The sequence below is a fragment of the Scedosporium apiospermum genome (genome assembly GCF_000732125.1).
Source record: "Scedosporium apiospermum strain IHEM 14462 chromosome Unknown SEQ_SAPIO_0066, whole genome shotgun sequence".
Lineage (NCBI taxonomy): Eukaryota > Fungi > Ascomycota > Sordariomycetes > Microascales > Microascaceae > Scedosporium > Scedosporium apiospermum.
In genome coordinates this window covers 669,108-682,580 of record NW_015971767.1, presented here as the reverse complement: position 1 = coordinate 682,580, position 13,473 = coordinate 669,108, and the positions used below count along the sequence as shown (strand labels likewise).

General features: G+C 51.6%; 3 protein-coding genes across 3 annotated transcripts; 2 read left to right on the top strand and 1 right to left on the bottom strand.

Annotated features, from left to right (window-relative positions):
• Positions 1-3,519: 3,519 nt before the first annotated feature.
• Positions 3,520-8,384, top strand: SAPIO_CDS1621 (uncharacterized protein; the record flags this gene model as incomplete). The annotated part of the gene is made up of 4 exons (XM_016784848.1): positions 3,520-3,925; positions 4,075-6,054; positions 7,003-7,249; positions 7,328-8,384. 4 exons carry the CDS (start codon positions 3,520-3,522, stop codon positions 8,382-8,384), a joined length of 3,690 nt encoding a protein of 1,229 aa, XP_016645605.1.
• Positions 8,385-9,078: 694 nt separating this feature from the next.
• Positions 9,079-10,775, bottom strand: SAPIO_CDS1620 (uncharacterized protein; the record flags this gene model as incomplete). The annotated part of the gene is made up of 8 exons (XM_016784847.1): positions 9,079-9,172; positions 9,228-9,647; positions 9,716-9,856; positions 9,928-9,965; positions 10,024-10,067; positions 10,125-10,268; positions 10,362-10,470; positions 10,737-10,775. 8 exons carry the CDS (start codon positions 10,773-10,775, stop codon positions 9,079-9,081), a joined length of 1,029 nt encoding a protein of 342 aa, XP_016645604.1.
• Positions 10,776-12,062: 1,287 nt separating this feature from the next.
• On the top strand, positions 12,063-13,317 carry SAPIO_CDS1619 (uncharacterized protein; the record flags this gene model as incomplete). The annotated part of the gene is made up of 2 exons (XM_016784846.1): positions 12,063-12,930; positions 12,995-13,317. 2 exons carry the CDS (start codon positions 12,063-12,065, stop codon positions 13,315-13,317), a joined length of 1,191 nt encoding a protein of 396 aa, XP_016645603.1.
• Positions 13,318-13,473: the final 156 nt, after the last annotated feature.

Below are 13,473 nucleotides of genomic sequence, written 5' to 3'. Positions count from 1 at the left end.
TGACCGCAAGTTGTCCATACCCCTCTCAGGAGTGCCTCATTAGTTCTAACCTGAGAGGTTGCATTCCTGAACCTCGCTGGGTAGAGGAAGAACAACCGCATCGAGCCAGTTCCTTTTCCACGGGAGTGTTTCAAACTTCAGCATTGGTCTTCGGGAGAATCTGATCTCGACACCATAAACTCGGGTGAGCTTCGAATAAGAAAAGACATCGGAGGTGCCCATCTTCCGAATGTTATTCTCTTTGAAGTTGATAATGAGACAGGATGAAATTGCCCTCCGCAGTCGTCAGCAGGCCACCCAAGGTTTCAATCCCTCCACAGTGCAGGGTTGATCACCAACCATATTACCCTACTCGCCCATGCAGTTCAAGTTTGAACACAAAATGGACGTTCAGGACATGAAAATAAAGCTATTTCCAAGAATTCTGATTCTTGGTTGTAAAGTTTTTCATTTCCAACGTAGGCTTGTCAAGAAAACATCTTCATGATCGCCGTGAGCGGGAGTTGCCCGTTCGTGAGATGCAAAGATACAATCATGTCAGCTCGTCAGAACAGGACGTACCAACCGCATCGGCAAACTTCAATGTTCAGTCTCATTTTCCTGTTCCCGCTGTCTCCGAATTTTCAGCTTTCCCACAGCCGTGTCGTCGTGGGTCGGTGATGCCCGACGACACCGCTTTGCTGGCGGTTCCCGGCTGGCCAGGACAAACTAGCGGAAAGCCCACACCCACACGACGCCAGGGGGAATTATACCCTTTTTGGAACTTAGATGTCACCAAGGCAAGATGCCAGAGTGGTTAATGGGTGTGACTAGAAATCACATGGCTTCGGCCGCACAGGTTCGAATCCTGTTCTTGTCGTTTTTTTTTTCCGTCTTTTTTTTCTCTTTCTTCTTCTTTGCCCTTCTTCTATTTCCGGGACTGGTTGTTACAATAACTCCAAAATAGGGTTTAACGCAGAGAGACCGGCGACACAACCGGCTTGGAATTCCGGTTGAGTAGATGGGCGAATGTGTCGCCGGAGACTCTGCGGCATCACGCTATGGCTGCTCAAAATAAGTCGGTCTATAAGTTTATAATTAAATGTAGAGCAGAATAAACGAGTAGATAACCGCCAAAAGAAATGGCCGAGGTGGCTTAGTCCACGAAGGCGAGGCGAGAACAATCCAAATACAAGCGAATCTTAACAGCCATATCTCCAGATACATCCAAAAACTAAAAGCAAAATTCAATATTACTCAACCCGTCGAGATGACCCCAATTCACATGCCTGGGCCTGGGCATGGGCTATTCGGATTGCCTGGGTCGTGCAGCCATGCTTGCTGGGCCTCCGCAACCGAGCAAACCGGAATGCCAACAATGCCGGGCAATCGGCTCGCCTTGCTCAGGTCCCTGTCTTTCATCGTTTCCCAGATGCCGTCCCAATTATCGGGGCTGATGAGAACATTCTATGTCCTGCACGTCCGGTCCGAATTGTCTTCGGCCCTCGACCGGGCCCTGTCAAAGTCCCCTCTCCACATCGACGCACGTAGTCGTACTCGACAATATCTTCAACCAGAAAACACTATCGACGCGGCAATTCAGCCTCCGCACAGACTTCGCGTTCTCCTATCAAGTTGCCTGGCCTATACAAGTTCGGTGGAAGGAAGGGGATTCGTTCGACGCTCTGCCGTCGACTACGAAGTCGAGTTCGGGTTCGGGTTCAACCGACCCACAAGGAGGAGACAGCTCGCGAGACAGCTCAGGGGACAGCTCAGGAGACAGCTCGCGCAATTCCCTGTCTGGGGGAGCCGTTGCTGGCATCGTCATTGGCGCTTTAGTCTTCGTCGCCTTGGTGGTCGGAGTTGTTGTCCTGGTTTTCTTACTGCGCAAGAGAAGCAAGGCGGCAAAACAACAAGCGGCGCCTCCAGGATTTGGACAACAAGCTGTTCCGCCGGGGGTCTTCGCTCAACAACCGGAAAAGGGAGTCCATGAGTTAGATCCTACTGGGCCTGCTGGAGCAGCAGTGGCTCCACCGCCAATAGGGGTGACAAGTCCAACAAGCCCACCTGAGAATGCTCAAGAACTGGATCCAACGCCACAGCCCTATCCCCATATGCGGGTATATGAAATGGATCCAACTACGCACGCTTACGAGCTGGATGCTACGCGAAGATAAGGATAGACTTCAGTCCGCAGTCTTGGCTGTGAGAGAATGAGTTGTAAGCGTATGACATTAAGTAAAGATAATGCTTGAAATATGGTATATACTTCAACCCTAATATGGACTGTATTATATTTGCGATTTTGCCCTTGGTTAGGCTTCTCTGATCTGGTCCAAAGCCTCCTGTTTCTGCTCCCTCGACCCCAGGGGGCCAGGCCATGCCATTATCTTTGAGCCACTGCTCCAGACTCGAGCAGGGCTCATGAACCCGGCAGCTCTCTTGTCACTGTCTGTAATTAGGTGACTAAGGTTAGCAAAGGCAGTCTATATGTAAAGCAATAGTGGTCCTAGCATCCCCCGAAGGAGGCGCCATGTTCAGAGCCCAAGGACGCGATACACAGCGAAATCATGAGGTGTCTATTTCTAGAGTCACCTAGCCGACTTCTCTTGATCAATAATAGTGAACACGCCGAAAACGACCCTAGACATTCCATCACCCTAATCATATTAAATCAGGTCGGAGTGACAGGCGTAAGTTTGATCGCAACTCACTATCCCAGTTCGCTTGCTATCTTCTCCGAAATCCACCAATCTCCGGGATTCACTACGCCTAGACTCCAGAGGAAACGAAAGGCTAGTCGTTCCGGAGGCTGAATGGAAGCGATCCTGTCGAGGTAAGGTTCGATGGAAGTATTATATGATTTGACCTAGAGATGAAAATGGTAATGAAGATTGGACTCTGCGGGGTTTGAGTAATAAGAATTGCAAATCCACCTCGCTCTTGAGATCCCACGAGATGAAGTGGCCCGAGGAGATTAGAAGAAACATAATACCGCTACAGATGCAAATAGTACGAGGAAAGAAAACTCATGTCGGCGGTGGAACAAGTAACTTGCATCCTAGAATCTCCGCTACTGCAAATATCCACACACACAAAAAAAAAAAAAAAAAAAAAAAAAAAAAAAAAGGACCACAATCCCAGCCGTTTTAAACGTGTCAGTCCTCTTCTGAAACCTCGATCCATGTTGTAACATTGAAGGCGGTCTTCGCAAAAACAGAATCGGGCGAAGCCACGTGAACAAACAGTTGAAGCATTGCCCAAAATTGGGCGCAGCCAAGGTAGCAAGGTGGCTGACTGGTCACAGCCACGGCAGATCGCCAGGGTCTCGATCGGTGGTCGTCGCAGGATGAGGGCTGCATCTGTCTGCCGTTCGATTTGGGAAAATAGCCACTCAGCAGTAAATATAGGAGCCAAGAAATACACCGTGGTCGTGGCCCAGCCCCGGCTGCCCAACGATACAATTCATCTCTTCTCGCGCTTTCCTCACTCCCTTTCTTCTCAACCGTCCCATCAGACAGCGCATTCCCCGCCGGGAATATGGATCCATTCAACGCTCTCTCAATCGCGGCCGGCGTCGTCGCGTTTGTTGACTTTGGAGCCAAGTTGGTTTCGCGATATTTGGAAGTTCGGAAATCGGAAGATGGGCGCCCCGCTGCGTTATCCGCTCTCCAGACCGAATCGGAGGAGCTGTCCGCCAATGCGACCCACGCGAGAGATAAAATTGCGAGCCTCCGGGCTCGATATCCAGGACAATCCGAGTGTCTCGATCGCCTAGCTACCGAGTGTACCCAAGCCGAGGAGGAGCTGCGGAGTCTTGTCTCGAGCTTGACTCCTAGGCCTGGCGGAGGCCTGAAGACGGGAGGTGCTCAGGTTTTAGCCTCCATTCGTGGGCTCTTAAAGCAAGGCGAAATCGACAGCTTACGAGGCCGCCTAAGGAGCATTCGTGAGCAGACAATGATGAGCATTATAATGTGTATCTCGTATGTAAATTTCCCTCCATTGTTCTTCTCACCCTCGACAAGCACTTCGCGACGTCAAGTTCGACGCGCTAGGTCTACTTTATTTTATTTTATTCTCTCTTGCTTCTTCTAGGTTCCATAGACCAGGCACTAAGTTTCCCTCCCTTCTGGAGAGGCGATGTCGCAGAGAGTCGTGCAATGCTCAATAATCTTGACAATGGTGTTGGAGGGGTCCTAAACAACCTGGATGTCATGAAGAATGCAATAGACGACCAACAACCGGATTTGCACAATGTTTCTAATCGCCGACCGTTACCGATCATGCCTGACAGGGATGGAATACCGAGCGGACTGTGGACTTCAATAACGGCGGCCGACTGGATCTGCTCCCATGCCACCTCCGGCAGCCATACTGAGAGCCATGATCCATCTGACAACAATGCTGGCATTTGCAGCAGAATCTTAGAGGGGCTCAAGTTCGACGACATGATGGCCCGGGAGAGACAGATTGACGATCCTTTCCCCGACACTTTTCAATGGCTTCTTGGCGACGGTAGTCCTGACAATGGCGAACGTTCTTCGGCACTTCAGACGACGGGGTTCAAGGATTGGCTCGAATCCGAGGCCAACGAGACTCCCTTCTGGATCACGGGTAACCCAGCGTCCGGGAAAAGTACCTTGATGAAATTCATCTGCACGAATCCCCAGGTCGAAGGTCACCTTCGTGTCTGGTCGGGCGGCCGTCGCCCTCTAATCTGCAGTATCTACTTCTGGAACCCAGGATCCTCAGGACAGAAATCTCAAAGCGGCCTACTCCGCACGATGTTTCACCAACTTCTCCGCCAGCGACCAGATCTTTGCCAGATTGCCGCGCCGACACGTTACATCTACTTCCAGCTTGCTGGAATACATGCTCCTGCCCCTCCAGCCTGGACAGTCGAAGAGCTTCGAGACGGTATTACCAGGATCGCCTCCAAAATCGAGGGCACCGATTGCGTCGCTGTATTTGTCGATGGCTTGGACGAATACGAAGGCGACCTCGAAAAACTGGTGATTTTTCTCAAACGACTCCACCGGGAACACAAGATCAAGCTCTGCGTCTCAAGTCGTCCCTGGAACGTCTTCAAGGATGAATTCGACACATACCCGTCGCTAAGGATGGAACTTTTCACTAAGCCCGATATCGAAAAGTACGTCCGCACACAAATAGGAAACAGCCGTGCGTTCCAGGAACTCAGAGTCCTCGACTCTAATAGCGTCGAGGAACTGGAGTCTCAAATTACCCAAAAGGCAAACGGCGTCTTCCTCTGGGTGGTGCTTGTCGTCAAGAAGCTCGTCATCACAGCTCAGGACAATCCTGACCTCCACAATATCAGGGAAGTGTTTGAGACGCTACCGCCAGGACTAGAAGAACTCTATAACTCGATGCGCAGACGCCTCAGCAAGGATCTCCTTAACGGGGCATCTAGAATGTACCAGTTACTCTTCCAGTGGAATGAGACCCTCCACTATTCCATCAGCACTCTAGACTTCTGGATGGCCATCAATTGCCACGATCCCACCAAGCCACAGCCCCCGATCACCAAAGACGAAATGGTAGGAGTCATACCTCTGCTGGAAAGGCAGTTGGCTGGACATACCGGCGGCATGCTCCAAGTCAGCCGCCCGGAGAGCGAAGACGACGCTAGCCCATCGGTGGAGTTCCTCCACCGAACAGTTTTTGACTGGTTACAAGGCATTAAGTCTACAATTGTGAGCGACGGACCGGTGGATTACGATCCAAGCCTCGTCTTCGCTTCTGTCGTCGTTTCTCGTTTGGGCACACCCGCAATGGCCTTCTCTTTTGGACGGACATGCAACAACTCTTGCGAAAGCAGATCCAAACTCCTTCGCGTTATTGAAAGGCTTCAACATCACAGCCTTGTATCCTGCGTTAGATTCATGCGCTATAGCGACGTTATTGAAGTCCAATCAGACACGGCCATTCGTTCGTACTTGGCGATAAAGTTTGCTTGTGCACCATACCTTCAAGCAAAACTCGAGGATAGCTCGCAGACAACCGGCTTGGAGCGCCCCCGAGGCGTACTACGCATGGCCCCTTCGATTCTCTTGGGTAAGCCTAAGAGGGTGTGGTTATCGGCGATAGTCTATGCTGCACTCGAACCTGACTCAAACATAACATGTGCCGAGCTGAACATGAAGCTAAAGACCTTTCAAGTCCTTCTGCAAGTTCAGTTGGCACGGCACCGAGATCTAGTGAAAATAATTGAAAATAACGTTAGAGCAAGGGAATGGCCGAAGGAGTACTGGAAGGCTCTTCTCGCCCTCCTTCGGGGCGAGGCACTCGTGGAATTGACCGACGTGGAGGAAGAGGAATTAGATATTTCAGTCAGATCATCATGAGACGGGGCTACTGGCCATCCGAACTACTACCCATCCAAGGATTACGGTCCTAGCTAGGGCTCGGAAAGCCCATAGGTAATCCACAGGTTATACTTTAACGTCCGCCAACACAATTAATTACTATTTTCTTTACGATCTGGCCCCGGACCCGCAGCGGCGCCCATTCCATGGGGTGCGGATCTCTCCCACTGAACCACCGTTGAGACCGCCTGCAGTGCTTCTACTAGCGCATTCATCTTTGAGGCTAACAACGACTGCGAAGAGTGCAAAGGAGTGTGCTTTTCTTTTGTTGCTGGCTTCCCAGGCTATTCGTCGTCTTCAACCACAGGACACACAGAACCACCCCGAACGAGGCTCGAGCTGAAAAGCCGTGCACTCGAGAACGCGTTGTTATTGGTGGCGGCTAGACCTCAATGTAACCTCTTCCCCATTTCAGAATCAATAGTTCGGATCCATTCGGATCTTTTGTTCCGTGGCTCGGTGCAAATTAAATTTGGGTTGCGGATCGCAGGACCTCGCTCCTCCATAGCCTTTCGAGCATGATCACCTTTCAACCCTCAGACTCGATCACTTCCTCTCAACTAATCTTCGAGACGACTATACCTGGTGTTCCCCTAGGTACTCGCCGATAACCTCTACTAATCAGCAATGACTACAGTCGTTGTGGAAGGTCCGTACAACACGTACATGGTTGTGGAGTTGAGCACAATCTTCACTCCACCGTGCTCTTTCCCCATCGGCTTCGAAGCTTACGACACTCCTTCGTGCGGACCACCTCAATACATCTCCGTTTGGTACGATGGAGGGTATTATTCGCCCGCCATTTGCCCGAGTGGATACACAATAGGATGTTCTCCTACGAAAACCATGAAGCCTAGCCAGACTGGCGGCATCTGCGTTCCAAGGTGTGTGCGAAACGATCCCCTCGCTTTCGCTCTAGTTAATTGCAAGCACCTTGGCTAATACCGCTTGTGGACATGCAGTGGGTGGGTATGCGGGCCTCAACAGATTCACGCGACGACGGACCTTCCCGGAGGAGGCACCACTTCTGCTCCTGCATTCCAGATCCGTTGGGAGGCGGGTGACCTCTCGATACTAGAAACGAACCCGTTAACCCCCGAAGCACAAGTAACCGGCGGTGGCGCGGACGAAACGAACCGTGGGGGCACGGGAGACTCGCGATCCTCTGACAATAACTCTGGCAGCGATAACGAAGACAATGGTGGCGGTAGCGGCAGTGGTGGTGGTGGTGGTGGTGGCATTTCACCTGGTGCGGCTGCTGGAATTGCCGTTGGTTCTGCGCTCTTAGTTGCCATCATACTTCTTGCCGGCTTCTTCTGGTACCGAAAGAAGCACCTGAAAGCGAGGGCGGCTATCCAAGGTCAAGCTAATGATCAGGGAGACGGCGGCGCTGGAGAAAAGCCGACCGACAGGCCGGGGGCTGCGACAGAAACTGCGGGTGTATCTGGCATCGGTGCGGCTGGAGTCCTGGGCGGTGCTGTCACCGGTACCGGCGCTCCAATCATCCCTAGTGTCCCACAGGAGATGGATGGCGTTACGAAGTCGAAAGGGTTCGGTATCGAGAACATCTATGACCCATCCAAGCTGCCTCCGGATGCAAGCCACATTCCACCGCCGGTATACAATGGTCCTATTCAGCAATTGGACGGCCTTCCCATCCCAGGTCACCCATCCGTTGCCGGTCATCAGATTCATTCGCAAAATAGAAACACTGTCCCATCTCAAGCCGGGACAGAGCAGGCGTACTCCGGTCTCGTCAACCATGCCGCTGAACTGAGTGGCGGTCAACAGGCTGTTAGCCATTACTCTGATCTTTCTGCTACTGGGACGCCACGGTTTCCCAACGCGCAATCTCAGATAATCTCTTCGGCTTCGGAGCTTCCTAGCCAGTACCATGGTCCTGCTCATCTACCACCAGAGCTAGCCAGCCATCAGCAACCCCCGATTGCATATGCGTCGGAACTACCCAGTCAGTCTCCTGTCTATGCAACGCAGCAACCCGGCGGAAACCCTCCGTGATTCCACTTCACTTAATTACATTCATCAAACGATTTCTCGACGCAACAACTGTAGAGTATGTATTAGGGCGGGATATGGAGACTAATGTCCCTCCAAGTGGAAATCTTCGACTCTATAGTCGACCCGAAGGATTAGGAGGCCGTATGCCTAAATATCGATGAATTCTATAGAAGACTAGATCACATTGCGGACCCTCTTATCAATGGCGGCTGCGGGATTGGGGATCTTCGGCCAAATGGCGGTCTACTCGACTGGCTTGGCCTAGAACTGCCTGATCCCTTCAAGCTGATTCTGAGTTATCTATGCTCTAGTTAATAATACGGCGGATTTAGCCCGGCCTCTTCCAGAACCGTAGCCATGCGCGTATTAGACTCGATTCACCCAAGGCAGCGCTTTAAGGAGACATCTGAGGCCTTCCCCCACGGTGCACTTCGAAAAGAAGTGCTCATCTGCGCATACGTTATCGTGGCGTCGGATTGCCTCCTTGAGGAACACAAAGCTTGTTCTTCATGAGGGAGTATGCCAAAGGGCGGCTAACATTCTGGACAGATTTGCCTTGGGAGTTGACGGTTGATGTCTTCCACATGATTGCGAATTTCATTTTTTCTTGAGGAATTTTCTAATTACACAGTGGCCATCATTGGAAAAAGCCTCCGATTAGAATCCATTCCATAGTTATGCCGGGTAACCAAACTTAGCTCGTCTCGGCGGCTGGTTGCTGCGCCATTTGTGTCGATGTATCCGCAGCCGTCTCTTCGCTCAACGGCTTCCTGCCATAAACGGTGATGCTACGAAAAGAGTCAGTATGCTTTCTGACAGCGAAAAGGGGGGGGGAAGGCTCACAATGGCCAATACGCATGGAAACCCAAATTCTTGATATCCTTCCTCAACATCGCAGAAAACAGTAATATCTCATCCTCGGACCAGCCCAGCCCCTTGTGGAACAACCTCATCAGCATTCCCTCGAGGTTATTTAACAGATTATGCTGTTCCCAGGCGCCAACAAGTTTCAGCCGTTTATCCCGCGGCCACGGATTGCACGGCAGTTTGAAGATGCGCTCGGTAACATTCTCGAAACCGCGGTCCTCGAACCATCCCTTCCAGCGCATAGGGTCATCGACAGGAGTTCCGAAATTATTGCAGGCGGTCATGAGATTGTCGGACATGGCTTGGAAATGGGAATCGGAGGGGACACTGTCGTCGTCACATTGGAGGACGCCTGTTACGCAGTGGAATTCGGCCCAGCCGCCTGGTTTGAGATGTCTGGGACGGCGTGTTAACTCTCTTTGTTCACGGGAGACGGGCAACCATGGGGTTTGAGAAGGTAGTACTTGTAGCATTGGTCGATAAGCCTAGGAAAGTCTCTGATAGATAGAATAAGGTCTCGACAGAAAATGAAGTCGGCTGTGTTTTCCTTCCACGTCCATTCTTGCTCGATGTCATCAAGTTCGAACTGGCAGTTTGGGGGGACCCTACATCGTAGCAGAGGTTAGATACACTGCGCCTCTCGATTCCATTGCATCGGGAGACTGATCCTACCTACCATTCAGGTTGTGTGGGGGCAATATCGACGCCGACGACCTGACAAGAGGGTTAGTCCGTATCTCAGAGCCGGGCCTGCGTGAAGTGAAAGGGATACTTGAGCCCCAGGATATTCTTCCGCCATGTCGACACACCAAATGCCTGTCTCCCGGTCAACACCGCTCGGAAGCACTCGAGGTAATTGCATTAATCTCTTACCAGTCCCACAGCCCAAATCTAATATTCTCGCGGGGTCCTCGACGATAGGCGCAAGGAAGAGGCGTTTATCCAGCAATGCTCCGTATTTAACGTGGCATAGGTCAATCCTTTCCAACTCCTTCTCGTCCATAGGAAATCCATATTCTAGTAGGAAAGGTTAATTTGAATGTTGATCGCCAAGGTGTCGCAATCTGAACGTGAGCCATTCAGCTGAGCGCAACTGGATTCACCACCTACCCTCTTTCCCATAGGCAGCATATGTCCGCTGTCCCTCACCGACGACGCCCTTTAATACGGACTCGCTAATCGAGGTCAGTGATGAGCGAGTGCTACCGACCTCGGCGCCCTGAAGCCATGCCCGTTAGTTTCCCTTGGTCATCTTCCTCGAAACAATCGCATCTTTAGATGCTAAGCTCAGAGCTCACGAATACTTGCCTCGTCATCAGCAGGGTCGAACTATCATGACCGAATCGAGTTAGCGTCAGAGTCCAGATGACTGAATGTTGAGTCTAAAACTTTGAACAAAACCCGTGGCCAAGCATTTATGCGGTGCAACAAAGCCGTGCTAGTGGAAGCATTGACAAGAGGCTAGGAATAAATGGATGCACCTACCTCGTCGGGTTGAATTGGGTCGTTTGAGGGATCGAACATCGTGTTGTTGCACTGAGGTAGACAGCAAAGAATGTCCTCCGGCGGGGCGACCTAAAGACGGGAAGACGGGAAGACGGGAAACCCTTGCGGGGACCGGGGAAAGGGAGATGCTCAGAGTGGAGTAGCTTCGAAGGGGCAAGGGGTCAGATTTCCGAGTCGACGAAGTCCGTGATACGGGGATTGTTGTAAAAAGACGGGAAAGCCTTTCGGGGCGGCAAGAAAATATTTCAGGTTAATAAATATTATGTGCGCTTGTAGGGAGCAGGACGAAAATACTTGGTGCAGGCAAGTCGAGATAGCGGTCAAGTGGCCACGTTCGCTTCTAGAACAAGGTACGTAAGTACGATAATATCAGGAGAGATTAACAATTCTGACATTGGGTGGCTGGAAATTGCTCACTCTCTCATCCAATGGGGGACGGTGGTGGACGGACTGACCTTGACATGAAAAGCTGTACGAAGTAAAGTGGTGGGTAGCGTCGCAGCGAGTCACTGAGGCGAAGATGACGAAAGAGAAGCAAAGGAGAATCTACCATGGAACAGGGAAACGAGGCGAGGGGGTGCATGCGATGAGTGTTCATGATTCTCGGTTCCCTCGCACCCCCACCATTCCACTGTCTGGGCGTCCACACTCAGCGCAGCCGACTGAAAACGAACCATCAGGGACCTTTCCAGGTAACAACAGCGAACATTCACGAGGCCTTCCCCCCACCCTTTTCTCTCTCATCGCATTCACCAGCCAATCGGGCCCTGCCCTCTCGTTCACTCTTCGTTTCACCCAGGCTTGACAGGCCATTTGAAGAGCACAACCCGGCTCAACCAAAAATCCATTTACTTGGAGAAGTTTAGCGTGCTGTGCAGATTGCGCTAGTAGCCATTAAATGACGCTCCTGTTTTTTCTTGATTGGGCTTGGCTTAACCTGGGATCCCATCCGTTACATCCCGGAATACCGGGATGCTGAGGTTAACCACTTGGAGAATAGCTCCACTTTAGTGTCCGCTTCTCCTCCCCCCTCATCAGAACCTTGGAGAACTCGGGGTTCCTTGAAGAATCTCGTTCCATGTTGTTTCTTTTCCTATATTTTAAAGGGCCTTGATGGAACCTTTGTAAAGCACCCTGAGGGAAAGCACGTCAATTTTGCATCCTTCTTTGATAGTTTGTTTACTGCTGGGTCTACAAGCAGAACCAACCTCGCGTCTCCAGTTGACCGGTTCTCCAATCAAACACGAGCCCTTCTTCGTTCACCTGCCCACATTTCCGCTCCATCCCCTTCCCCACCCACTGGCCATGTCAACCGACCTCAGCGCGGCTCTCGCCGAGGCCAAGGCCCTCGTCTCAGCCCTCGAGGCTAGTGATGGTAGCCAAGGCGATCACTTCAAGCTCCTGAAGCAAGTCGACAAGGTCCGCTCCGCCATCGAGCAGCCCTACGACACGGGTCTGCGATGGCTCGAGAACATGAGTACGGCCGCGGCGCTGTACGTCCTTCTCCGCATCAGAGTGTTTGAAAAGATCCCCGCCGAGGGGAGCATCACGGCCGAGCAGCTTGCCAAGGAAGGCAATGTCGACGTCTCTGTGATTACCCGTGCCATGCGAATTCTTGTGGCGAATGGGATTGGCGTCGAGACAGGGCCCGATGAATATGCCAGCAATGCGCTTGCTCAGGTTTTCCAGCCTCTTGCGCTAGGTTCGTTCATCTGCGTGTGTGTCGATTTTATGAAGACATGGGGTGCCTTTCCGGACTATGCCAAGACTCATTCTCCCGAGGATCTCTTCGATATTCGGAAGAGTCCGTTTGCCTTTGCTGCGGGCCATGAGGGCAAGACCTACTATGAGGTGCTCGACCTTGACCCTGAACAAAGGAATTGGTGGAACCATACCCTCCAAAACATGGAAAGCAACTTCCCCATCCTCGACATGTTCCCCTTCGACTCTCTGAAGGAGCAGGTTGAAAAGGAGCCTGAGCGACCCTTTATTGTTGACGTTGGTGGCGGTAGAGGACAGGCTCTCCGTGCCATTAAGAATCATTTGGGGGGTTCTTATGGAAGTAAACTCATTCTACAGGATCTGCCCATCGTCATTGATAGTCTAAAACCCGAGGATATCCCCGATATCGAGCCCATGGCCTATGACATTTTTACTCCTCAGCCAGTGAAGAGTAGGTCCGGCCGTATGTTGCGTCAATAATCTGCATGTGTACTAACTTCGCGTTCAACTGCCAGATGCCCATGTCTACTTCATGCGCCGCCTCCTCCACGACTTTTACAACCCCGTCAGCATCGAAATTCTCAAAAATACGGCATCGGCCATGGGTCCGGACTCACGTCTTATCGTCAGCGACATGCTCGTCCCCGAGCGCGTAGAAGTCGGAGGCGCCATCGACCTCTATTGGCTTGACTTTTCGCTGCTCTGCATCAGCGGCAAGGAGAGGACGATGGCGGAGTTTAAGAGGATTTTTGATGAGGCTGGGCTGGAGCTTGTCAAGGTATACGAGTCGGCTGTTGGGAGGACTATCATGCTGGAGACTAGACTCAAGAGGGATTGAGGTGTTGGTTTCGGTGGGTTTTTTGACGTTTGAAATGGGGGGTTGGATGGCGATCACGAACGATACGTCCACTTGTTAACTGATGCGATCCCGTCTTTTGTCAGGAGGGTCAGGTTTTGGCTAGCCACCTTTCAATTTCATGACCCGTCGAATTGG